Source organism: Heloderma suspectum, chromosome 6, assembly GCF_057233095.1.
Source record: "Heloderma suspectum isolate Gila_16-S chromosome 6, 16-S_ref, whole genome shotgun sequence".
NCBI lineage: Eukaryota > Metazoa > Chordata > Lepidosauria > Squamata > Helodermatidae > Heloderma > Heloderma suspectum.
Genome location: NC_139463.1, coordinates 1,166,091 through 1,188,327, shown reverse-complemented (window position 1 = coordinate 1,188,327; position 22,237 = coordinate 1,166,091). Strand labels below are relative to the sequence as shown.

General features: G+C 57.7%; 3 protein-coding genes across 4 annotated transcripts; 1 reads left to right on the top strand and 2 right to left on the bottom strand.

The window, feature by feature from the left end:
- The first annotated feature begins 93 nt into the window (after positions 1 to 93).
- RPS25 (ribosomal protein S25) lies at positions 94 to 1,920 on the top strand. The gene is made up of 5 exons (XM_084860552.1): positions 94 to 193; positions 279 to 374; positions 1,075 to 1,258; positions 1,658 to 1,756; positions 1,856 to 1,920. Exons 1-4 carry the CDS (start codon positions 191 to 193, stop codon positions 1,750 to 1,752), a joined length of 378 nt encoding a protein of 125 aa, XP_084716678.1. The 5' UTR covers positions 94 to 190; the 3' UTR covers positions 1,753 to 1,756; positions 1,856 to 1,920.
- Positions 1,921 to 2,363: 443 nt separating this feature from the next.
- Positions 2,364 to 8,721, bottom strand: CENATAC (centrosomal AT-AC splicing factor). The gene is made up of 11 exons (XM_084860544.1): positions 8,549 to 8,721; positions 8,256 to 8,422; positions 7,541 to 7,639; positions 6,870 to 6,936; positions 6,727 to 6,789; positions 5,733 to 5,800; positions 5,409 to 5,559; positions 4,936 to 4,966; positions 4,561 to 4,647; positions 4,302 to 4,434; positions 2,364 to 2,736 (listed from the first exon to the last, which is right to left on the bottom strand). The coding sequence occupies exons 1-11, from the start codon at positions 8,702 to 8,704 to the stop codon at positions 2,667 to 2,669; spliced, it is 1,092 nt and encodes a 363-aa protein (XP_084716670.1). The 5' UTR covers positions 8,705 to 8,721; the 3' UTR covers positions 2,364 to 2,666.
- A 1,734-nt stretch (positions 8,722 to 10,455) lies between these two features.
- FOXR1 (forkhead box R1) lies at positions 10,456 to 14,869 on the bottom strand. 2 transcript variants are annotated; one of them, XM_084807196.1, is made up of 6 exons: positions 14,272 to 14,869; positions 13,623 to 13,742; positions 13,123 to 13,304; positions 11,898 to 12,139; positions 11,294 to 11,526; positions 10,456 to 11,037 (listed from the first exon to the last, which is right to left on the bottom strand). In XM_084807196.1, exons 1-6 carry the CDS (start codon positions 14,390 to 14,392, stop codon positions 11,009 to 11,011), a joined length of 927 nt encoding a protein of 308 aa, XP_084663322.1. In that variant the 5' UTR covers positions 14,393 to 14,869; the 3' UTR covers positions 10,456 to 11,008. The 2 variants fall into 2 exon arrangements, with proteins under 2 accessions (XP_084663322.1, XP_084663323.1); XM_084807197.1 differs by having other exon boundaries at positions 14,470 to 14,869.
- Between the last annotated feature and the right edge of the window lie 7,368 nt (positions 14,870 to 22,237).

Here is a 22,237-nt window from a genome sequence, read left to right as displayed (position 1 = left end):
GGCGGGGCGGGGCGGGGCGGGGCGGCGCAGGCGCGCGGCGGGCGAACTCTGGCGCCGGGCCGCCTCTTCCGGCGCGGCCCCGGAAGCGCTGCCGGGCACGGGGTTTCCCGGCTGCCCGCGCCGCGGCCTTCCTTTCTGGCCGGGACTCGCCGAGGGAGCAGCCGCCGCGAGCCGCCCCGATTAGCGCGCCATGGTAGGCCCCGGGGGACGGGGACGGGGCCGGGGCGGGGCGGCGCCGCCTCCCCCGCCTCCCCCTCACGGCGCTCTTGCCTCCGCAGCCGCCCAAGGACGACAAGAAGAAGAAGGACGCGGGCAAGTCGGCCAAGAAGGACAAGGACCCCGTCAACAAGTCCGGCGGCAAAGCCAAGAAGAAGGTGGGCCGCGCGGTCAGCCCCGGCGCCGCTCCCGGGGTGGCGCCGCGTGGCCCCAAGCGGCGCGTGCCGCAGCCCCCCGCCCTCGCCGCGGGGCAGGCACGGCGCGGCCACAGGCGCGGGCCCGGCTGCTGGCCGCCCCGGGGCCCCGCGCGCGGAGCGCTCGCGGTCGGGGAGCGCCGCCTGCCGTGCGGGGCTCCGCTTCTGGGAGCCGCCGGGAATGGCGGAGGGCGGCGCAGGCCATCCCGCCCTCGCGCTGCTGACGACGCCGCCACCTCGCACGCCTCGCAGCCCAGAGACGTGAAGGGCGGCACGCGTGCGAGCGTGAGACGGCGTCTCCGGGGGGGCAGTGCCTGATCTTGTGTGCTCACGTGCATTAGCCTATTTGAAAGGTCTCAAGCCAGCCGTTCGGGGTGAGCTCCCCTCACAGGGCAGCTTAAAATATTATAAAGTCGTGAACATACAAATTACACTTATACACAGACACAGCAGCAGCCGCTGGTTATTTTTAAGCACCGAATGCAAACGAATGTAATAAAGATACGGATGTATATATCTAAAAATAGGGCTGATTTTAGCAATTGGGAGCAGGCCGCTGGGGAAGGCAGACCTGGCTTTGTGCCTAGGATGGTGTTCACAATTTTATGCTCTCTGCACTGTTTGGGCTCTAGAGACTTAACGGGCCTTTATTTTTCTTGAGCAGAAGTGGTCCAAAGGGAAAGTAAGAGACAAGTTGAACAACCTTGTTTTGTTTGACAAAGCTACTTATGACAAACTGTGCAAGGAGGTGCCGAACTACAAGCTCATCACACCAGCTGTGGTCTCCGAAAGGCTGAAGATTCGAGGTTCCTTGGCTAGAGCTGCACTCCAGGAGCTACTCAGCAAAGGTTAAAAAAAAAAAAAGCCAGCCCACCAAGCTGGGATGCCAACTGCTGTCTCTGAGTGTTTATGCTAAGGGCTGGGTCACTGACAGCAGTCCTACTCTCTCGGAATGTTAAGACATTAATTTCACTTCTTTGGTGATGGTATTCAAAAAGTGGGGGGCTAAACTGGCAAATAGCCTGTGTCCGTGCTATATGCAAGCATACGCTGTATCTTTGGGAGTATTATGCTGGTAATTTATAACTGCCAGAACTTGTTAATTGTGAGTACTGGGATGAACCAGCACAACTTCCTTAAAACTATTCTCGTGTTTTCTGTATTTTTGTACAGAAAATTGGTAATCGCATAGCTTGCTTTTCAGGTTTTGCCTTCTTCCGGGCTGAATTGTACTGTTCTCCTGACAGGTCTAATCAAACTCGTGTCCAAGCACAGAGCTCAGGTCATCTACACCCGGAACACCAAGGGGGGCGATGCACCAGCTGCTGGGGAGGATGCTTGACAAGGTGAGCTATTTCAATGCTAGCCGGGCTCCTGCAGGCCATAAGGCCTGGCAGAATTCTAGCAGTCAGATGGTTCTAATTAGTCTTCTGTTTGCTTGGCAGGTTCTCAAGTGGCTTCTAGACTCTTCTGTATATTCATAAAAAATAAAATAATTGAACTCCTTAAAGTGTGTGTGGTACTTTGGGCAGGGGCATCTCAGTATCTAATAGCCAAGGACCGGGGCCAAAATGCCTCTTCTCACATTCAAACCAGGATACCCTTTCTCTTGTGATCATCAGGGTCTGCATTAAATGTATATCAGATGCTGACTGGGGCAAAAGTGGAACCTCAGGCAGTGCAATGTTTTCAAGACTGTAACTGTTGGGTTTACGGAGCTTATCAGCCTTCTAATGTGCTCCCCACCTACAATATTCCAATAGGATACTATGTAAGCAGCTGCAGTATATGTAGTGGTCAGCCTCTGGGGGCAGGGATTACTTGGCTCAGTCCCCTTTGATAAACTTTGAAGTTACTGCAGCACAGAAGAAAAGCTAGTGATAAGCTTGTGATTGCTATGGCAACACCCTTAAGGGTCAACTTCTTGCTTCAAAAATCTCACTCAAACTCACATTTGTTATATTTTGCTTTAAGTAGTTTTAATATAAATCTAATTTTCATAACAATAGACTCCCTACAGAGCAAGTATATGCTGCCCACTCCAAGAGAGAACGTAGAAAAAGAAAACACTATGTATCTGCATATACTTGATTACAAAATCTGGCATCAGCCATCTTTAAGACTTCCTTGTGTATCAGCAAGTGAGCTCTTCTTAGACTTCCGCAGAGTTGCTCACTGACAGGCCTCTGGTGACCAAATTAAGCACATGATGAATTCTGCAGAGCTGCACTGGAGGCACAGGCCTTCCTCCCCACATCAGTCAGTTTTTGTCCTCTTCCTTTTAGTTTTGGACTGCTCATGTCCTGCTTCAATTTTGAACTGATGTCTAGAAAAAGCATTGCCAATGATAGCAAGTTAAAAGTAGTAACTGGCAGCAACTTACTTAGCCTCACATCAGTTACACTGTCACTCTGAACTTACATTATAAGTACAGTTAGAACGTATCAGCAATTGCCACTTCTTGAGAAGCAGCAAAGCAAATGTTCAATTAGTGACAGCACAACACAGATTGGCAGAGGTTGGTAAACAAAGGCACAAGGAACAGACCAGGGCTGGGTTAACTTCACTATCACCTGGTCCGCTTAAACAAAACTAAAATCACTATGGCCAACCAATGTGTTTAATGAGCACATATTCAAGATGGCCTTAACTGTGAATCACCACTTACCGCTGTTAAATTATCCTGAGTACGCATTTGTGCCCAAGAGCAAGGGCCTGGCAGGATCAGGTCAAAATCTACTGGCTCCAGTAGTCTTTGCGAGAATTCTAGTCACTCAGACTACAGACCATTCGGGAACTATATGCTTACCCTTGCTCTAGACCAGCCAGCCCAAGATGTAGAACAACTTTCACCCAGTCTGGGTGACGGTGAGTGGCTGGATGGGGAGGAGTAAGCTGAAGATGAACCCTGACAAGACCGAGGTACTTTTGGTGGGAGACAAGAGGAGGCTGGGGGATGTTGACCTGGTGTTGAATGGGGTACGGCTACCCTTGAAAGACCAGGTCTGCAGCCTGGGGGTCATTTTGGACTCCCAGCTGTCCATGGAGGCTCAGGTGTCAGCTGTGAGCTGGACAGCGCTGTATCAACTCCAGCTGATACGGCAGCTGCGTCCCTTCCTTCCCGACCATCTGCTGCCATCGGTAGTACATGCCCTGGTCTCCTCTCGTTTAGACTACTGTAATGCGCTCTACGTGGGGTTACCCTTGAAGACGGTTCGGAAGCTGCAGCTGGTACAGAACGCGGCGGCTTGCCTGATTAAAGGCAGCCGCTAGCGAGATCACATCACTCGAGTGCTGAAGGAGTTGCACTGTTACCAATTGTTTTCCGGGCCAAATTCAAGGTGTTGGTTTTGACCTTTAAAACCCTATATGGTTCCGGCCCAGCCTATCTTAAGGAGCGCCTCCAGCAACACCAGACAGGCCGCTTAACAAGATCAGCCTCGGATGGCCTTCTCTCTGTCCCATCAGCCAGGACAGCTAGACTGGTGGGGATGAGGGAGAGGGCCTTTTCTGTGGTGGCCCCCACTCTGTGGAACTCCCTCCCTAGGGATCTCCACCATGCCCCCTCTTTAATGAGCTTCCGTCGTGCATTAAAAACGTGATTGTTCAGGCAGGCATTTGGGGTGGGTTAGGGTATTTTAGAAAATGTTTTTACTGTAGAATTTTATTGTTTTAAACTGTTTTATTGTATGCTGTACATCGCCCAGAGTGGCTGGGTGACCAGCCAGATGGGCAATTAATAAATTTAATAATAAATAAATAAATAAAAAGTAAAGGCTGCTGTATCTTTCCCAACTAAAGACTGAATACTGTGGGCTGCTCTAAAAGAAGGAGCTGCATCCTCAAGGTGATAGCTCTTCCACTCTTTATCGGTAGTCCACAGAAGCTTACCTAGACTGCCACCTCCTACCATGGTTCCAGACCCGCCCAAAGGAGGGAAGCCACCCTTCTCCAGTCTGAGAAGTGTGATCAAAGTTGGCACCAACGCGATTGGGTGGCAGCTTCTTCAGCTTCTGTTTCTCTTCTTTAAAGAAAGGAAAGAAGGAAGTTCGAGTTACAAAGAGCTTTCCCACTTTGATTTCCAGCAAGTGCATTGGTATCACCCACCAAGGAGGATACTGACCACAGGGCCAAATCCTTGCACACTCACTTTCCTTGAGAAATTCTTCATATGATGGTCCAATCTGTCCTTGGCTTTCCCCTTCCTCCTCATCCATCAGCCAAGGAGGTCTGGCCCCTAAACATTGAAAAGATTTGTCAGGGGAGTCCCATTCTTGCCTTCTCACTACTAAAGCAGCAAGAAATATCTGATGCTACTTTCCTTCTAGATAATACAGGAACAAATCCTTAACATGTTTATTCTTAGGAACCCAGATGCATTTTGTGACTACTTTCTCACTGCAGCTACAGCAATAATCCTTCCAATGTAAGGCCAGAGTTTATCAAACCTGTTCGTATCACATACAGCAAAACCATGTTCAGGGATGTTTTGGAAGGTGGAGCAAGCAAATCTTCACAAGCATACCTGTGTGAATGTTGCCCTCCCCTGCCGTTTCCTGTGTTCAAAACAATGAACGGAAAATTAAGTTAGAAATGTTTTGGGGAAAAGAGACATACAGAGAAAGGCAGTTGCCATTATTGCAAAGAGGACTCTGCACTTCAGCAACAGTACCAAAGAACAAGAGTTCTCCTGTGTAATTCTACAGTTTAACTTATAAAAAGCAATCAAGTGGCAGGCAGCATCATAGAATAGTAGGGTTGGAAGGGGCCTACAAGGCCATCGAGTCCAACCCCCTGCTCAATGCATCCCCTTCCCCACATAAGCAAATCAAGATGGAAGTGGATCACACTGTATTGCGTGTAAGAGACTAGCTTGTATGCTGGACTGACTGGGGTAGCAGTTCTACCACTTACAGGTCAGATGCCATTTATGGTGCAGGTGGTGCAAAGCACCTGAGCCAGGAACTGAACAGATGAAGAGGGCTTCAGTCTCCCTACCTGATGGCCAATGAAAGTTAAGGACTGTCCTGCTTCCAGCCAGTCTATGTCAGGCACAGTCCCGTATGCACATCCAGGTCGTTCTCGAAGAAACATCATGCCCCTGCTTGGGCCAGGCTGCTCCTGTTCTTCCATGGCAAAAGCAGAATCACTACAACACAGGAGAATCTCTTAGCCCAGGCAGGAAGTGCATGGGTACATCTTGGCACGCAGGGTTCGTGAAGGTTATGATGTGAGGAAAGGGGCAGAAGGCTCCCTTGGCGTACAGAGGCATCAAGGCCTCTAAGCAAACACCACCACTAGCCGTGACTGAAACAATCTTACCTTAGGCTCCCTGTACAGGCGTTGGCGGCAGTAGCACCAGCAGCTCCATCATACGGCTCTGTCTGTGGCTGAGTTTGATTCAGGAAAAACATAACTTGTTCCAAGAGACAACACTAAAGTTTGCTCTGTAGGAGACCCTTGGAATGCAACCACTGCAGGGATCAGGTGCAAGGAATCCACTAACTCCCATCCAAAGACTCTGGCAAAGACCCACTCTTGCAATGGAGGGGCAGCAGGGGCTTGCGAACAATCTAATCCTTTGGACCCCGCCCTCCAACCATTGATGGTCTGGGCATGAGGACGAAGAGAAGCTACTTGGCGCTGAGGCTTTGATGCTTTATTGCCAGTGAAGCAAAAGCTCCCGATAAGGGGCTTGCACTTCCCAGGCATGGGGGGAGCACAGAAGAGACAGTTAACTAACACAGAGAGCATTCAAGAGATGTGTAAGCCTCAGTTATAAGCTTTCAGTCAGGCATTTTCTGCTCTAAGTTGGTAGTGATGCCAAAAGAGGGTGGGCAGAAAAGGCCACTCAAAGGAAATACCAAATGTCCATGAGAGAGATGGAAAAGACTAGCTTGTGCAGTCATAGCTTGGTACAGCTACCACTTTCCCTAGCTGAAGGACAGGTTGCAGGTTTCAGTGCAATGATGAAACAGGCTCGCCCAGGGCGCTTTGCTGCCCAAGGCAAGAGCAGCAACTGGCACTCCTGCCCCATCCCTGGTCCAAGTCAACATACACAGAACACAAGGGAAGCCAGCTTATTTTGTACTTGAGACATAAAACCCTACAAGCACTTTCCTCCAGTCTGGCAGTAAAAATGCAACATTGATACATTAGATCTTTAAATGTGCTACCCTTTCAGGAAACCCCAAATCAGCTGCCTCAGGTGACTTGCTCATTTTGCCAATTGTTAGAGCTGGCCCTGATGGGTTCCACAGAAACAGTTGTGAACATAATGGTGGATACTGCCCACTTGCATTCCGGGCACACAAACCTCTAAGATGGCCTCCATCATTTCTTGCCGGCTCTGTTCCACCTCTCGGATGTGAGCTGCCAACTGCAATGAAGGTGGGCAAAGAACAGAATGAGAATCCACAGCAAAAGAGCAACCAAAAGTCACACACACATCAGCCTCACCTCTTGAATGACCTCATCTTCTTTGGCATCATAAGCATCCAGAGCTTTGGAGAGTGAGGCTTTGAAGCTGCAACAGATCCAAAAGGTCAGTATATCAGTTAGCTGAGCAAGGGTAATCAAGGACTTCAGCCCTTTAGTTTACAGCTTCTACCACAGATGGCTGCAGTGGCACAATAGACGGAATTGTTAAGTCTTTTACAGCAAGGTTATCACAGACTGAGCAAGTCATTCTTTTTGGGAGCCCTCCTTTTCTTCCCCCCATCCCCAAGCATTATAGAAGAAACAGGATCAAAACACTAAAAAGGACACCAGGTCGAGTCATCATCTCCCACCCTTCTTCCTACTTCAATAAATTAATGCAGGCCACAACATTTGTATGACAGCAGAAAAGAGGTGCAGCAAGGCCAGTCCACACTACACCTGAAAATAGGAGATGTAGCTTAATGAAAGAGAACCTGCTTTGCATGCAAAACGACCCAGACGCGAATCTCCAAACACAGCTAGGAAACGCCCATCTAAAATGCTGGAGAGCTGCTGTTCTTCAGCGTAGACAACAAAGAGCTAAATAGACCAAGATTGTCACTCAGTATAAGGCAGCTAACCTGCCTCTGACTAAACAGCTAATCAAGCAAGAAAATGCACATAAGTATGCTGGCAGGAAGTCTACTCACAGCTCGTAATCTTCAGAGGAAATCAAGAAGTGCGGCTTCAGGCTGGGGTCTGCTTTGTTCTCCCACCAGAACACAGAGACGGCTTTTTTATGTTCCGGGCTTGAAGAAGAGCAAAGATTGAATTGTCTTACACTGCCAGAAAGGCACAGGTATTTAAGACTGTTCAGGCCAGAGCTCTTATCGTGAGACTCTGTAACTCTTGAAGGCTCATCCCACAGGGAGCGCACCTTACACAATGCTTCACGATGAGAAAGGGGCGTGCGCTGTGAGCCAGGGTCAAAGGGGGCGCATTGCAGGCCCTTGGGAGTAAAACCAGATTTGATTCCACTGTAACCAAAGGCAGAACCAAGTCGGTCGTTGAATTGCTCCCCAACGCCTGCTTAGGTAAGGAAGAGGTGAGCAGAGGCTGCAGGAGGAGCACGTTTGTGCAAAATATGTTCCACCAGCCGACCGCCCGTTTTTGCCCCAGCCAGTGATCTAATCAGCAAGATCAGGCTGTGCCTGCAAGCAGCAGCAAGGGAAGGCAAACGAAGGCGGCGCTGAGCGGCGCTTTTGCGTTCGCAAACCGCCCCGGTGCCTCGCAGCAGACCGGGCGCTGCCCCGAGCCCGCCGCGCCTCTCGCGGCCCCGCCTTTGGCCCAGCGCAAGCGCGCTCGCGGAGGGCGCCCCGCGGGGGAGGCGGGGCCGGGGCGATGCCCGCGCGGCCGCCAGCTTACCTGGCCAGGTGCCGCAGGAGGCCGCCGTGCAGCACCGCCAGGCCGCCGCGGCTCAGGTGCCGCCGCACCTCCTGCCCGCAGCAGACGCACCAGCAGGGCCGCTCGTGCTCCCCCGCGGCGAAGGGCGCCACCGCGGCGCGCCGGAGCACCTTCCGCGCCGCGTCCACCTGCAGGGCCAGCACAGGCAGAGCTCGCCAGCGCCCGGCGCGGAGCCCCCCGCCCCGCTGCGGGGCGACGGCGCGCCCTCCCCCCCCCGCCCCGGGCCGCCCTCCCCCCCCCCCCCCCGGGCGCACCTTCTCCCGCAGGCGGGCCAGCGCGCCCCGGAGCCGGCGCTGGTGCCCCGCGCTGTGGAGGTGGCTGCGGCGGCCGGCGAAGGCGCTGCGGCGACACAGCGCGCAGCGGAACAGCGCCGTCGCCACGGGAGCCGCCGGCGCCGCGCCGTCCGCCATTTCGCGAGCCCGGAAGCAGCCGCGCCGGGCTCGGGCGCCCTCTGGCGGGCGGCCGGGCAGTGGCGGGAGAGGCCCGCGCCTGCGCGGATGGCGGCGGGGCGCGGCGGCGGGCTCGGAAGGAGGCTGCCGCTCCTCGCCCTTTCCCCGGGCGGGCACTCAGCACGCGCTCAGGGGCACTCTCGCCTTGGCCCCCACTTCCAGTTCTGCTGCCCCGAAGAGAAGCGGGGCGGGCGCTGGAGGGGGGAGCCCTCGAGCCCCCTCTGCCCGGGGCCCCATGCTGGGCCGGGCCGGGCCGCGCTGGCGCCGCCGGGCACTGCGCCCCGCCCCGCCCCGCCCCGCGGCACACTGCGGGGCGGGGGGCGAGGCGCGCCGAGGGCCGCCGCGTCCCGCGCTGGGGCCGGCAGCCGGGCAGGCACGCGAGCCGGCCCCGGGCGGCGAGGGCCTTCCGCAGCGCGGACGCGCCTGGCCCCTCGCAGCCCCCGGGATGGGCGGCCGTCGCCGCAGCGAAGGCCCGCGGGGCTCTGCTGCGAGAAGGCCCCCGGGCGCCACGGGACGGCCCGCCCGGGCCCCGCGGGCTGCACGGCGCCCCCCTCGCCCGCCCCCACTTTCCGCGGCCAGCGCCCAGACTCCGCCCGCACTTCGCCGCCCCTGCCCGATGGGCGCGCCTCCGCCGCCTCCCCCGGCCCTCGCCCTCCCTAAGCCCCGCGCGCCCTCGAGCCGCCTTCCCTCGCGGCGCGACCCAGCCCCTTCCCCGTCATTTGCCCTTTGCCGCGCCTTCGCCAGCTCTGCAGCGCCCGTTTCGCATGCTGCACGCGCCCTTCCACCTGTGCTCCCGTCCGAGATTTGCCGGAGGAAGCCCTGATATTGGCAGTTTTATTCCCAGGTCCTTTCCGCATTAGGCCTACGTGGAATTTGCCTTTTGCGCAGCAGCCACGCGCTGGGCCAGCGCTTCCAGCCAGGTGCTCCCCGCAACCCCGCCCTCCCCCTCCGGGCCCCTCTCAGCGCCCCTGCCCCAACCTCGGCGCAGCTGTGGCGCCAGGCGAGAGAGACGCAGCCTGGCACCTGGAGAGCTCCCGGGGCCACCCCGCCAGGCCCCCGCACTCGGCAGGCCGGAGAGGAGCCTTTGCTCTGCGGCCGGGCTCCCGCCTGGCCTCCTTTCACCGTCCATGGAGCTCCAGGCCCAGACACGCGCTGTCAGTCCAGCCATACACAGCTCGTCCCCTTTGCTTGCTGCCTCTCAACCAGGCCTGAGCTGCCGCTTCCTGCCCAGCCCTATACCGCCCAGCTACTGGCCAGAAATGTTTTTGTACGAGTTTTTCATTTCTTTAGAAGAAAACGATCCTGCCTCCACTGATTCCAAGGAGGCTAGAAACTTGCCTTGAGGGGGGGGGCACTTTCCTCCCCCACCCAGCTTCCAAACTTGCATATGAGCAAAATTCCCTCCTTGCCCATTTCCACCAGGAAGCAGAGAAGAGACCCCCGGTAGGGGGGCTGTACAAGCCACATGCCAACTCCAGCCACAGAGGAGGAGACCGAAAGCCAAGCACTGAATTCCCCTCTCCGTTACTGCCCTGCCAGAGTCCCTTGGGATATGGCCAGTCTCCCATCAAGCAGGAGGTGAGTTTTCTCCCTGCTCAGCAGTGTAGCCTCTGCCCACAATAGGTGCCCCTCAAAGCATCACTGATGTCCTCTTCAGGTGCTTCCATCATTCTGATAATTCAGAGGAATAATGAAATAAAGGAGTAATGTTTGCAGATGTTTTAAAGTATATATTGTGGAACATCTGGATTTTTCTCCATGTTTCAAGAATGGGAAAAACAAAAAAGGTCCAGTCACCCAGATCTTTGCATTTTCTACCCCAAAACAGAACATGCCCAACACAAAAATGTGACAGCATCACCATCACCTCTCCTTCTTGCAGGGATAGCACTATACAGGGAGCCTGGTGGCTGAGCCCCGCCCACAGGAGGCTGCTGCCCCTCCGCCCCCCCAGGCACGAGGCAGCCCACGGCTTCCGTTAGCAGCTCTGGCCACAGGCAGAGAGGCCGGATTTGCCCATCTCCACCAGCAGCCTGAGAGGAGCCTTCCTCCGCCTGGAAGCCTGCGGGTTCTTCCACCCGAGAGGATGTCCTGGAAGGGAAGCGACAGTGTCTCCCCGAGGGGCACCCCTCGGCTCTGCTGCCCCAGCGCTGCAGTCCCTTTCCACCCCAGTGGCGCTTTCTGGAAATGCCGCAGGAGGCCTGAGGCCATGCCGGGCTGGAGCCCTCGTCCTCCATCTGCCAAGGCAAATGAGCCCGGTGGCGGTCAGAGCCCAAAGAGAGACTGCAGCAACTCTGGGGAAAGAGGGAGACAGAGGAGGGCTCTCAGGGCTGGTGGCTTTGCCGGGCTCTCAGGAGAGCCCTGACCGCGGAGGGGGGCTGCACTTGGCTGTTGCTAGCCCAGCCATCAGCGACGACTGGGCCAGGAGCACCAGGCTGATCACACTGGGCTGAAGCACACAGTGCAGCTGCTGGTGCGGCCCCCAGCCTCCTCCTGAGCCCCGCGTCAGCTGCCCGCCCACGTTCCGGGGGCTGCTCTTCCGGGGCCCACCTGGCTTGTCCATACTCTGGTGCACCAGGCCCAGCGTGTCTGCCGGCAGGGCCCGCGCCTCCTCCTGAAGCTTGCGGCGCCCCTCGGCCGTCAGCTGCCACAGGCGGGACTTGCGGCTCCCTGCCAAGCACACGAAGCTGGCGGTCTTCTCAAAGCTGCTGCTGAAGCACAGGTTGTGCCGGACGGTGTTCTTCCAGCCCTCGGGGGCCGTGCGGAAGAAGGGGAAGTGCTGCCTGTGGGGGAAGCGAGGCACAGAGCAGAGAAGCTGCTGCGGGGCCCCGCTCAGGTCTGCCAGGCTGGGGAGATGAGCCACCAGGGCTGGGGCGTGCCCTGCGCCTCCCCCAGGCATGCTTGTGCCACATGGACTGTGCGGGGACAGGTGCAGCCAGGGAGGGGCAAACTCGTGGCCGCTTTCACGCACCCGCCGGCTGGGGAGATGACCCCCCATCACGGCCTCCAGCCGGAGCACGCAGCAGGCCGCAGGGAGAGCCATCGCTAGACTGAGCACGGCAGTCCAAGCCAGAGCAGCGAGGCTGGGCCCCGGGGCCTCCCCGCCTCTGGCCCCTGGCCCTCTTGGCCGGCCCCCACAGCTCAGGGCTGGTACCTTGTGAACTGGTAGATCTCCTGGACAGTCAGGCTACTGTCCACACTGCTGCTAAGGGCAAGGCTGATGAGGATGCAGTAATTGAGCGGCGGGCGAGGCCAGCCCCCCTGCGTCCTCTTCGGCTTTCTGCTGCGGAACCGAAGGACCTTTGCTTTCCGGGGGGCAGGGGTGGGCCCACAAGAGCCCTCCGCCTTCGCAAGGGCCACAGGGCCTGGTTGAGAGGCACCCTCTTCACAGGGAACCTGCAAAGAGTTGGACACCAAGCGGCCCAGAGTGAGCTCCTAGGACAGAAGCGGGTGGGGGCTGCGACACCTGTCCCCCATTCAGAGCCCAGCAGAAGCAGCCCCCGTCAGAGGAAATGGCCTCCTCCAGAGAAGCAACTGGACAGAGGCCTGGCTCCACAGCCGCCCCACACAAAACACTTACCAACCCCATACAACAAGCAGCCTGGGGCTCCAAAAAGAAAGACTGCCTCCTCCCACAGCAGTGGCCCTTCACCACCCATCCACCTCTTCCTCAAATGCCTGCTCTGTGCCCGTGGCAGGCAGCTGCACAGGACAGCCCCACCTCAGCAGGGGCACTGACGGGGGGGGGGAGCCCCCCTCCTTGTTGTGCTTCAGCCACCTTGGCTGTTCCAGCAGGCTTTGCGGATCTTGCAAATGTTTCCTTTCTGATTTGTATCTGCTTGCTACTGTCAATACTTCGATTAGTTGCAGCTGATCTCATTGCATAGTTTCTGTTATGATTGTTGCCATTTTTAGTATCTCGTACTGTTTGTAGTGATGTTAGATGCCAAGTGGACAGGTGAGAGTCAAGCATTTTCACAGGCAAATAATAAATAAAAGTACCCTATCTGAGAGTGGCTCCCGCTAAATCGAAAGGTGGGTGGGCGGGTCGCTCCCAATCGGAGCCACAGAAGGCCAGAAGCCAAGTCCCCGTGGCCTGCAAGGGCAGCACCCTCCCCTTTGAGCCAAACAAAGTGTAATCCCACCACCCCCACCGGGTTGATAGAACTCCTCCCAAGCCCTTCGGAGCCCTGCCCTCTTTGGAACTGTCCCAGCAAAGGCAGCAGGTTGCCCCCAGAAGCCAGCACTGCAGGGAGCTCAGATTCCGGCATTGAGCCAGGGGTTGGACTTAGTGGCCTTATCACCCCTTCCAACCCTACTATTGTAAGAGCCCCAATTCCACAGAAAGCAAGAGGCTCAGGGGCAGCGAGATGCAGTACCTCCTCTGCCCAAGTGGCCGTGGGCACGGAGAGCAGATCCCCCCCAAGACAGGCCAGGTGGGAGGGAGAAGGCTGGGGGCCAGTGCGTGGGAAACCCCCCCCTGCCACAGAGGCACGGCCAGGGACAGGGCAGACCAGGCTGGGGTTCACCCACATCCACAGGTGGGGCTGCACCGCAGACTCTGCAGGGGAGAAGAAGACACAGCGCTTCAGCTGGGCAGCCCTGCCCAGCCATGTCACCACCCCCCCGCCGCTCTCGGGTGAGCACCCAGCACGCCCACCACCACAGTGCCCCCAGCCTTTTGCTGGCGGAAAGGAAAGCTGCACGCTCCAATCCGTTAGTTTTAGGGTTCCTGGGGGGAGGCAATCCCAAGTGGGTGGCTAGAAAGGTTCCCTGCCACGGCACGCCCAAAGGAGGGGTTCACTTCAGGGCGGCTTGCAGAACAAAGTCCAGACCTCCCCCCCCCTCCCCAAGCTTTTGTGGCTCCTGGCTAGCTTACCACTAGCCCCCAGGGAGGAAGAGTCGAGGGTCTCCGCCTGGCTGCGCAGGGGCGGTGGTGGCTCTGCCTCCGAGGGCCTCTGCTTCAGCGCAGGTGAGGGCGGAGGCATCTCCTCGGGACCTAGAGGGAAGGAGGCCAGCCCCAGGCCAGTCAATTGGGCAGCTCCGCTCCAGATCCTCCCTCCCTCACCCGCCACCCAAGCAGAGAGCGGCCTTGCCCCGCCTGGGGGCTCGCCAAAGGCTGGGCTCAAGGAGGTGCCAGAGAGGCGCTATAGTACAGGAGGCGGCGACGGTCCGCCTTTGGTCTTCTCCTACCTTATTATGCCCTCGGAGGCTCCCCAAGCGGTCCTTAGGACAAGGCTGGGAAAAGACAGCTGCCTTTGGGCGCCCGGTGGGCCCAGCCCCGCCTCTACACCCTCACCCGCTTCTGGGCACGAAGCCCTCCCCACTCCAGCCCTGCTCCTGGGATTGCACGGAGTTGGCTGTGCTGCCCGGAGCGGGGGAGGCACTCTGCACATGCTCGGGGGCAGCCCTTTCCTCGCGCCTGCCTTTCGCCTGCCGCTCGTGCCCCCGAAGGGGCCACCCGGGAGAGGGGGAAGGCGGCGGGGCTTCAGCCGCTGGCCCAGCCGAGCCCCGCCCGACCTCCTGACCTTGGGCCAACTGGTCGCAGGTGGCGCCCAAGGCCAGCTCGCGGGCCAGGTCCCAGCCGTGCAGGCCGCTGCGCAGGTGGAGGCTGGCCCAGAAGGCCGGCTTCTGCAGGCGCAGGTCCATCGCGCCGCCGCGCGCAAGCTCCGCGGGGCGGAGGCCCTGCTCTTCCTGGCGGGCGCGGCGCGCGGCGCGCTTCGCACCTTTAAGGGCCGGGCCGGGCCGGGCGCAAAGCAGGCCCGCCACGAGGCTGGGGCAGGCGCGGTCTTGGCGCAGGAGGGGCTCGAGGCGGAGCTCCGCGGTCGGGGGCCTTGGCGAGGCGCGGCACTCTCTGCCCGGGCCCCCAAATCAGCTCCGGACAGCCGGGCCGGAAGGTCCTCGGCGGGCGCCCGCGGGGCCCCGAAACTGCCCTTCTGGCGCAGGCGGCGTGCCGGCGGGAAGCGCGGCGCGGACCCCTCCGCGCGGGCCGCCCCAAGCCGCGCGGCCGCATCTCCAGGCGAGGGCCCGCCGCGAGATGCCCTCGGCTCGAGCCCGGCCCCCGGCGCCCCTCCGGCGCAGCACGCTACGCGCGTGGCGCCCGCGAGCAGGAACGCGCGGCTGTGCGCGCGCCCCGCGGTGAGCGCGGGGCAGCCCTGCGTCACACGCCCCGGCCCGGGGGGCGGCAGAGTCGCGCCCGGGCCGACGCTCGCTGCCAGGCGGGAGGCGCAGGGGGGATTGGCCACAGGGCACGGGGGCGCGACGGGCTGGCCGCGCGGGGCGGCTGTTGACCTGCCCACGCTCTCCCCGGTGGGCTACGCGGTGCCTGCATGTGGGAGCCCCCACGCGCCCCCCCTTCCAGTGGGTTCCGTGCCGTCGTATTCGCCGAGGGGCCCCCGTCTGGGCGGCGCCCTCGCCGGCCCTCGCGGCCTGTCTGTTTTGGGCCCAGCGTGCACCAGTGGGAGGGCGATATTCCCCCGGAGGGGGCCCCACAGCCTGTGCGGCCAGCCTGGCACAGCCTCCGTGGTTGTGGCTGCCAGAGCCCTTGGCTGGTGGCGAAAGGGCCCTTCCCTGGCCCGAGAGGGGCTGGCTCGCGAACCCTTGGCCCAAGGAGGCCATGGCTGCTTCTGCAGGGCTCGTGCAACGGGGTGCTGCTTCCATTGCCCCCCCTTCCTTCTGGTGTGAATACCACAAATGGTGCTGCTCCACACTGTTGCTCTCCGTAGCCCCCTGCCTTGCAGGATGTCAGGGAGAGGGGCTTGCCACAGCTGGCAGGCTCCTGGCTGCCTGGGCCCAGTCAGGATCTCTTGGAGTGGGGGGCTGCGACGCCTTGTGCACGTGGTGCAGGAGGTGTGCTGGGGGCGAGTGCCCATCAGTGTGCATGAACTGGCTCCATGTGTGAGTGGTACAGGCGTGTTGCCACCAGAACGTCCCAGGGACGATGTTTCCTTGGACGCTGGGGGCATGGCTGCCGCTGGTGTGCTGGCTTGCAGTTTTCTGGTTGTGCATGTTCCCTCTCCTCTCCTGGGCGGGGCGCATGTGAGGCGTAGGGGCCATTGCGCCACCCAGCAGCAGTGCATCTCCCCACCTCCAGCGCAACTTCTGCATAGGGGAGAGCCCGTGTGGTGGAGCAGTTAAGAGTGTTGGACTGGGGTTGTGGAGCTATGGATTTAAGTCCCCTCTCAGCCATGAAGCTCACTGGGTGACGTTGGGCCAGTCATGAACTCTCAGCCTAACCTGCCTCACAGGGTTGTTGTGAGGATAAAAGGGAGAGGAGGAGGATCATGTATGCTGCCTTGGGCTCCTTGGGGGGAAAGGTGTTACATAAATGTAATAATAAATAAATAGCATGTGGCCTTGGTACAAAATGCTAGAACTAGCAATTCTAGAACACTAGAATGCTAGTGTGTTGCTTGGATTTAATTTTTGTGAACCGCCCAGAGAGCTTTGGCTATTGGGCGGTATAGAAATGAAATAAATAAATAAATAGAGAGAACTGTGATTTTATGGTGCAGCCGCTGGACAGAGATGTTTTTGTTTGATAGTGGATTTTCTGTATAAAAATAATGCACATTCAGGAGGATTTGTGCAGATTCTGCCAAAGCCAACTTTGCTCAGGACCAGTGTTGAGAACACAGTCACTTGCATTTTAAAAGCAAGTGATTCTGAAGGCATTGTGCTGGTGAGTAGGTCTGGAGGTGTGTTGCCTGAATAAAATAAGGGCCATCAGTTATGTTCTGTGGGCCCCTGAGATGTTGAAAGGAGTAGTCAACTTTACAGTGCCCTACACACACACACACACACACACACACACCTCTGTAGCATTGAGGAGGAGGAGGCGGCTCTTACTTCAGCCAACCTTATCTGCCCACCTAGCCCAGGAATGTTGCCACCACTGCTGCCTTCTCCACGGGGCCCTGAGGGGTTCTCTGGCAGACAAGGTCCTCACTTGCTGCTATCTGACCTTCTTTAGCTGCTAGTGATGCTTGCAGGGAGCTCACAGGTGGGACACATGTTTGACTGCTATCTCCTGTTGTCTGGTATGCCATGTGAGACTGATTCTGGACACGGATGGTCCTTTTAGTTGCAAGCAGCCAGTGATAGACTGCCTTCCTCCATACATCTTTTTAAAAGCTAGTGGCCATCTCCATACCCTGCAGTCATTGCATTCCATCATGCATTGTATGACGAAGTACTTGCTTTTGCCTGCAGAAACTGCAGATGATTACCTTAGCAGTGGCCATTCACAAAACGTTGTTGGGGCGAGAACATAGACATACCCAACAACCGTCTCATGCATCTGATGACGTGGACTGCAGTCCACAAAAGCTTTTTCTGTAACAAATGCGGTAGTATTTAAGGTGCCACAAGACTCCTTGTTGTCTTTGTTACAATCTGAGGTGTGTACACTCTTCAGTATGCTGACAGATCACTTCCATGTGTGGGATGGGGTTCTCCTGGAGATTCCACCCTCACCCCCAAGATTAGCATGTGCCTTGTTCTTTCAAGCCAAGATGCAAAGGGGAGGGGGAGAGGGAGTGGAATCAGGTTGCATCTGGGATTTTCTGGGCTGGATAGAAGGAAACTAGCCTGTACCCATTAGGGTCAACACTCCATCTTTGCCACAGATTTCCTGGAGTGATTCACTGTGTCTGTATTTAGAAAAATACCTGTCTTCTCAAAGATGCTGTTTGGTGAAGCTGCATACCGTCTCTCTCTGATGTGCTGAGGCGTGTGACACTGCAGGTCAGTCCTGCAGTGCAGATGGCCATGCCTGACTACGTGAGAGTAACAACTGAGGAGCCAGGAGCCCAGCTGTTCCAGAAGCCTCCAAGCACCATGACCAAACAGGCAAGGCAGAAATTCAACAGGTGATGCTTTCCTCGTGGCTTAGGGCACAGGGACATGGAAGTGACTTCTCAGCCGCCCCTCCATCTGCTGAGGGAGAGGGGGCTGCAACGTGGAGCATTCCGGTTCTGTGGTAGGGGAGCAAAACATTTTTATACTGCTGAGTGGGACAAGGCTCTGTGGCGGAGACCCCGCCTTGCATGCAGAAGGTCCCAGGTTCGATCCCCAGCAGCATCTCCAGGTAGGGCTGGAAAATCTCCTGCCGGAACCCTGGAGAGCCGCTGCTGCCAGTCAGTGTCGACAAGCCTGAGCTAGATGGACCAAGGTAGGCCTGACTCTGTATAAGGCAGCTGCTCTGTTCTGTGAGCATGGGGCTGGCCCTCTGTTTGCAGCCATCCCAAATTCCTGGAACATTCCAGCGACCTCACCTTTTGTAGCGCCCATGTTCTGGCATGCTCTGAACTTCTGGCTCTAGTGCCAGGCTCAGCTCTGAGCCCCTACTCCCAGGTTTTCAAAATGCCTTCAAAGCTGCTCATTCAAATTCCAGGCTCAGCCACTCACCTTCCACTCTCCCCGCAGCAGAACAAAGAGTTTGAGTTTGCTTTGATTTCCATGCGTGTGGCAGCAATCACACGCAGCAAGTTGACTCTGCTTAGGTTGAGACTAAGCCTGCTTCACTTGGTGCAGGGAGGACACAGATCAGTGACTTTGGTCTCAGGAGGAGTTACTAAAAATTGGTCAGAGGTGGAGATTTGCAGCTCCCAACAACTGCCCACCCAAGTGCAGTCACAGAAGCCAGACGCAGTCATGTCTGCATATGATCCAGGTCTCACCTGCAATCAATGCCGGGCCTCTGCCTTGGAACATAGGAAACACGTCTGGAGAATGGTAGTGTGTTTCTGAGCATGTGTAGAGTGCCTTTCCCTCACCACTGAGCTGCTCAACAGAGCTGCTTTCCACATCAGCCCTCTTCTTAGGAAGTAGCGCTGGCCCAGCAATGGATTCCTCTTTGAGGCCAGGGGCACAAAAGCAGAGGGGCCTTTGCAGGTCTCTGCCCATTAGGTTACCCAGCCTGCCCAACAGACTGCGATGCCAAAGGAGGCTGTGGAGTTGCCACCGCTGGGAACAAGGTTCAGGCAGGGATAGTGGGGCAGACCAGGCTCTGGACAAAGGCAGGCACACAGTGGCCTTTCAAGTGATCTTTTGTGGCCCTGTTTTTATGGCTCTTGAGCATGTGCAGGGATCCCATGTGGTCCAGCAAGTAGCATGTTTGGCATGAAGCAGCTCTGTCCACATATGTGCCCCCCCCCCCGCCCCTCTGGAAGGAAGGCACTTAACACTCTCATCCAAGAGCGTTCGACCCACCTGGGGACCACAAGCCAGTAAACCGACCCTCCCAAGACCCTGCTCAGCCCCCCTAGCCACAAGGGGGGGCCACTGGCTCGGTCAAGGCAAGGGCACCCCTCCTGATCCCCATTAATACCACCCTGTGGATTCTACTGGATAACCACTGACAAGGGCCAGTTGAAGATCTGTCAAGCAGCCATCCTAGTAGGGCTCCCGCCGGGGAGGGATCAGTCCTGTCTACTGGATATGCTAATGGGGGGGGGGGGCAGTTAGAGCCATCTTTCCTGAGATACAATTTGTCAAAACGGTCGCCTTTCACTGGAGTCAGATTTAGAGACTCTCAGTCTCTAGCAAAGTTCAAGCCATGACAAATATACTCCTCTGTAGGGGGCTATCACCTGGTTAAAGAAACCTTGCGCAATTAATCATATGAGTTTTATGAGCTGCACCAGCAGAGTGGCCAAAACAGGGCAGGGGAGGAGGAGGCAAACAGCTGCCTCATGCCATGCTCTGCCAGACCCTGGCCTTGCTCCCATCAGCGATGGCACAGCTCTGTCACTGACGGCCAGGGTGGCGTAGTAGTTCGGGTGTTGGACTGGGACTCTGGAGGTCTGGGTTCTCGGCCCCTCTTGGCCATGAAGCTCACTGGGTATGCTTGGGCCAGTCACTCACTCTCAGCCCAACCCACCTCACAGGGTTGCTGCGAGGACAAAATAGTGAGGAGCGGGAGGGCCATGTAAGCCTCCTTGGAGGAAAAGGTGCGATATAGATGAAACAAATAAATGTATGCCAACTATAGGAAAACCACTCCCATTTACTTCAGTGGAGAGGGGGAAATAAATTCAGAACCGCTGCCTCTTCCTCACAAAGAGCTCCTCACCCACATCCCCCTATGGGAGTATAAGGTATTTTGGAACTCTGCCCAATCACAGCTGATCCACACCTGTATATCACCCCCAGGCAGGGAGGGAGACTGTAGCCGATGATGGGGCGGGTGGCTGGCTGGCTCTCTGCGGCCCCACGTCCGGCACACAAGCGAGAGCTCTGGGGGAGGGGCCCTTTGCACAGCACAGCTGAGTCGCATCACGCAGGGGGACGTGACTTGAGCGTGTTGCAAGCCCTGTTCTTCCTAGAACGCTGGCAAGGGCCTTGCCTTGGGACCCCAGACACAAGCCCCCGTTAGCAACCCCGCCACCCCTCCCACAACAGGATGCTGGAGCTGAGCCCCCCATGCAGATAAGCAAGGGGAAGGGGAACCCATCCTATGAAGCAACTGCCTCCTGTGTCCGTCCTCCCGCCCAACGCGTGCCTTGCCGTGGGAGAATATTGTGTCTTGACCACAGTGTATTGCTTTTACAAGCTTGCCTCCCCTCAGTAGTGGGGATCCCGTCTCCTACACGCAGGGGCAGCGCTCCTCGCCCCCACCAGCAGGTAAGCTCTCTGCTGGCCGCGGCCAGGCGCTTCACTCCAAGCAACGCCCCTGCTGGGCAAGCGCTCCTGAGCAATTTCGCCTCGCAGGATCACCATGCGGATGCAGAGAGCAGAGCAAGTGATCACAGCACGCACAGAGCTCTGCAGCAACCCCTTCCGGAGGGGCAAGCCTGGGCTCAGTCACTGCAGGCTCCCCACCGTGGGCGGGAGGCTGAGGCGGGGCACTGACTGAGCCCCGAGGAGCTCCACTCCTCCTCGCTCCCTCCCGCATGAGCACCTGCCCTGCATCCGGGTCCAGGGCCGAGGTGCTCCAGCCGCTGGCTCTTGCTCGTTGCTCTCTGTGCATCTCCCTCTGCTTTCCCGCAGGTGCAGGATCCACCCCACACCCTGTTCCACGCTGACAAGGAAGGAGGGGGCCCTCCCCTCCGGACCAGCAGCAGGTACCAGGATGCTCCGCCTGTTCCTCCGAGAGGTTGCTAACCTGCTTGCCGCAGGCAGGCTCCTGAACACTTGGGAGCTCCAGGACAGACAGCTATGCGACAGGTGAAGGGGCTCCCAGCATGGAGCTGGTGCCACTGGGGACGCTGCGGCTGCTGCTCTGCCGTCCCTTGAGCCGCCGTCCGAGGCACGGAAGCCTTGCCGAGGCGACTGGTTGCCCCCCCCCCCCCCCCGGTGCGTTCTCCCTGTCAGGCTCCATTCCCTCCGCGATGCTTGGCTCCCCGTCGCCTGCTCCGGTACCCACCCCAGCCCGGTTTCCTGCGTGATGAAAGTGGCTTTTCCTCCCAGGGTGGGTCTTGATCCCTTCTCCCGAGGAGAGCGGCGTATCCTCGCGAGGAGCTCTGCGGGACCTTCGTGGGTGCCTGCGGGCAGCCCCTGCCACGGGCACCCGGCGCGGCCTCCCCGTCGAGCCGGCGCCCTCCGGCTCTGGTTGGCCGGGGCACCGCCACGGCGAGGGCCTGTGATTGGCGGGCACCGGCAGCGTTGCCGCGGCCACTGGGGGCGTGGCCGCCGCTGCGCTGAGTGTTTTCCGGAGGGGGGTGTCTCCCCCCCCCCCAGTCCTGGGCGACTGTAGGAGCCGGCGGGCGATGTGCCCCGGCGGCGGCGCCCTCTCCCCCGGCAGGCCTGGTGCATAGGATTGCTCAGTAAATCTGCATTAATTTGCATTTGAGAAAAACACTCGGCCTAAAAACGAGCAGGTCTTACTTGTTCGGGGATAAGGCACACGTGTGTGCCGGGGGGACATTCGCAGAGGGAGGCGCCCGCTCCCTGTTCTCCGCACAGGAGGGAAAGCCCCCCACCCCAAGATGACGCTTGACACCAGCAGTTTGTACAAGCACTTATGTGAACAATCATTTAAAGGATTTTAAAAGATCCGCTGACTTATTAATTGCAGCATTTAGTTGGTGAAAAAGATATTTCAGTGGATCTGTCCGATTAACCACATAATATAGCCCTACCCTAATGCTCCCTTTCAGCCCATTTCTCATCTGGCAGGGCCAGTGAAGAGGGCTGTCCGGGTAGCACCAGAAAAAAAAAACACTGGGCAGGCACAGGGCAGGGGTGAGCTTTCACTGTCGTGGTGGTGAGTGGTGCTTTGTCCTACCTGTTCTTTCAGGGGGAGAAATAAGGATGTTTCAGTTTAGCAACTCTCCTAAAAAAACCCTTCCCCAAAATTTGCCACATTGATTTGGATGGGAATTAACTTTCAAGGAAGCTTGCTTAGTAAGGCACCCTTATTTTAATTCTAGCTGATGAGTCAGTTATAATTTGTAGGCAAAAAGTTTACTTCCTTCTAGTAATGCTGGGGGTCCAGCAGCTGGAAGGGCAGGTGGGTGCTGCCTGTCTGGAGAGATGTTCCCAACCCACCTC

Coding starts and splice junctions, on each gene's coding strand:
- CENATAC (XM_084860544.1), bottom strand. CDS start 8,704: ATGGCGGACGGCGCGGCGCCGGCGGCTCCCGTGGCGACGGCGCTGTTC. Junction 7,640..8,255: donor CTCCTGCGGCACCTGGCCAG/GTAAGCTGGCGG, acceptor CTCTTCTTCAAG/CCCGGAACATAAAAAAGCCG. Junction 2,737..4,301: donor GGTAGGAGGTGGCAGTCTAG/GTAAGCTTCTGT, acceptor TGCTTTTTCTAG/ACATCAGTTCAAAATTGAAG.
- RPS25 (XM_084860552.1), top strand. Junction 375..1,074: donor GCGGCAAAGCCAAGAAGAAG/GTGGGCCGCGCG, acceptor TTTCTTGAGCAG/AAGTGGTCCAAAGGGAAAGT. Junction 1,259..1,657: donor CCAGGAGCTACTCAGCAAAG/GTTAAAAAAAAA, acceptor TTCTCCTGACAG/GTCTAATCAAACTCGTGTCC.
- FOXR1 (XM_084807196.1), bottom strand. CDS start 14,392: ATGGACCTGCGCCTGCAGAAGCCGGCCTTCTGGGCCAGCCTCCACCTG. Junction 13,743..14,271: donor CTGCGACCAGTTGGCCCAAG/GTCAGGAGGTCG, acceptor CCTTCCCTCTAG/GTCCCGAGGAGATGCCTCCG. Junction 13,305..13,622: donor TTCCTCCCTGGGGGCTAGTG/GTAAGCTAGCCA, acceptor TCTCCCCTGCAG/AGTCTGCGGTGCAGCCCCAC.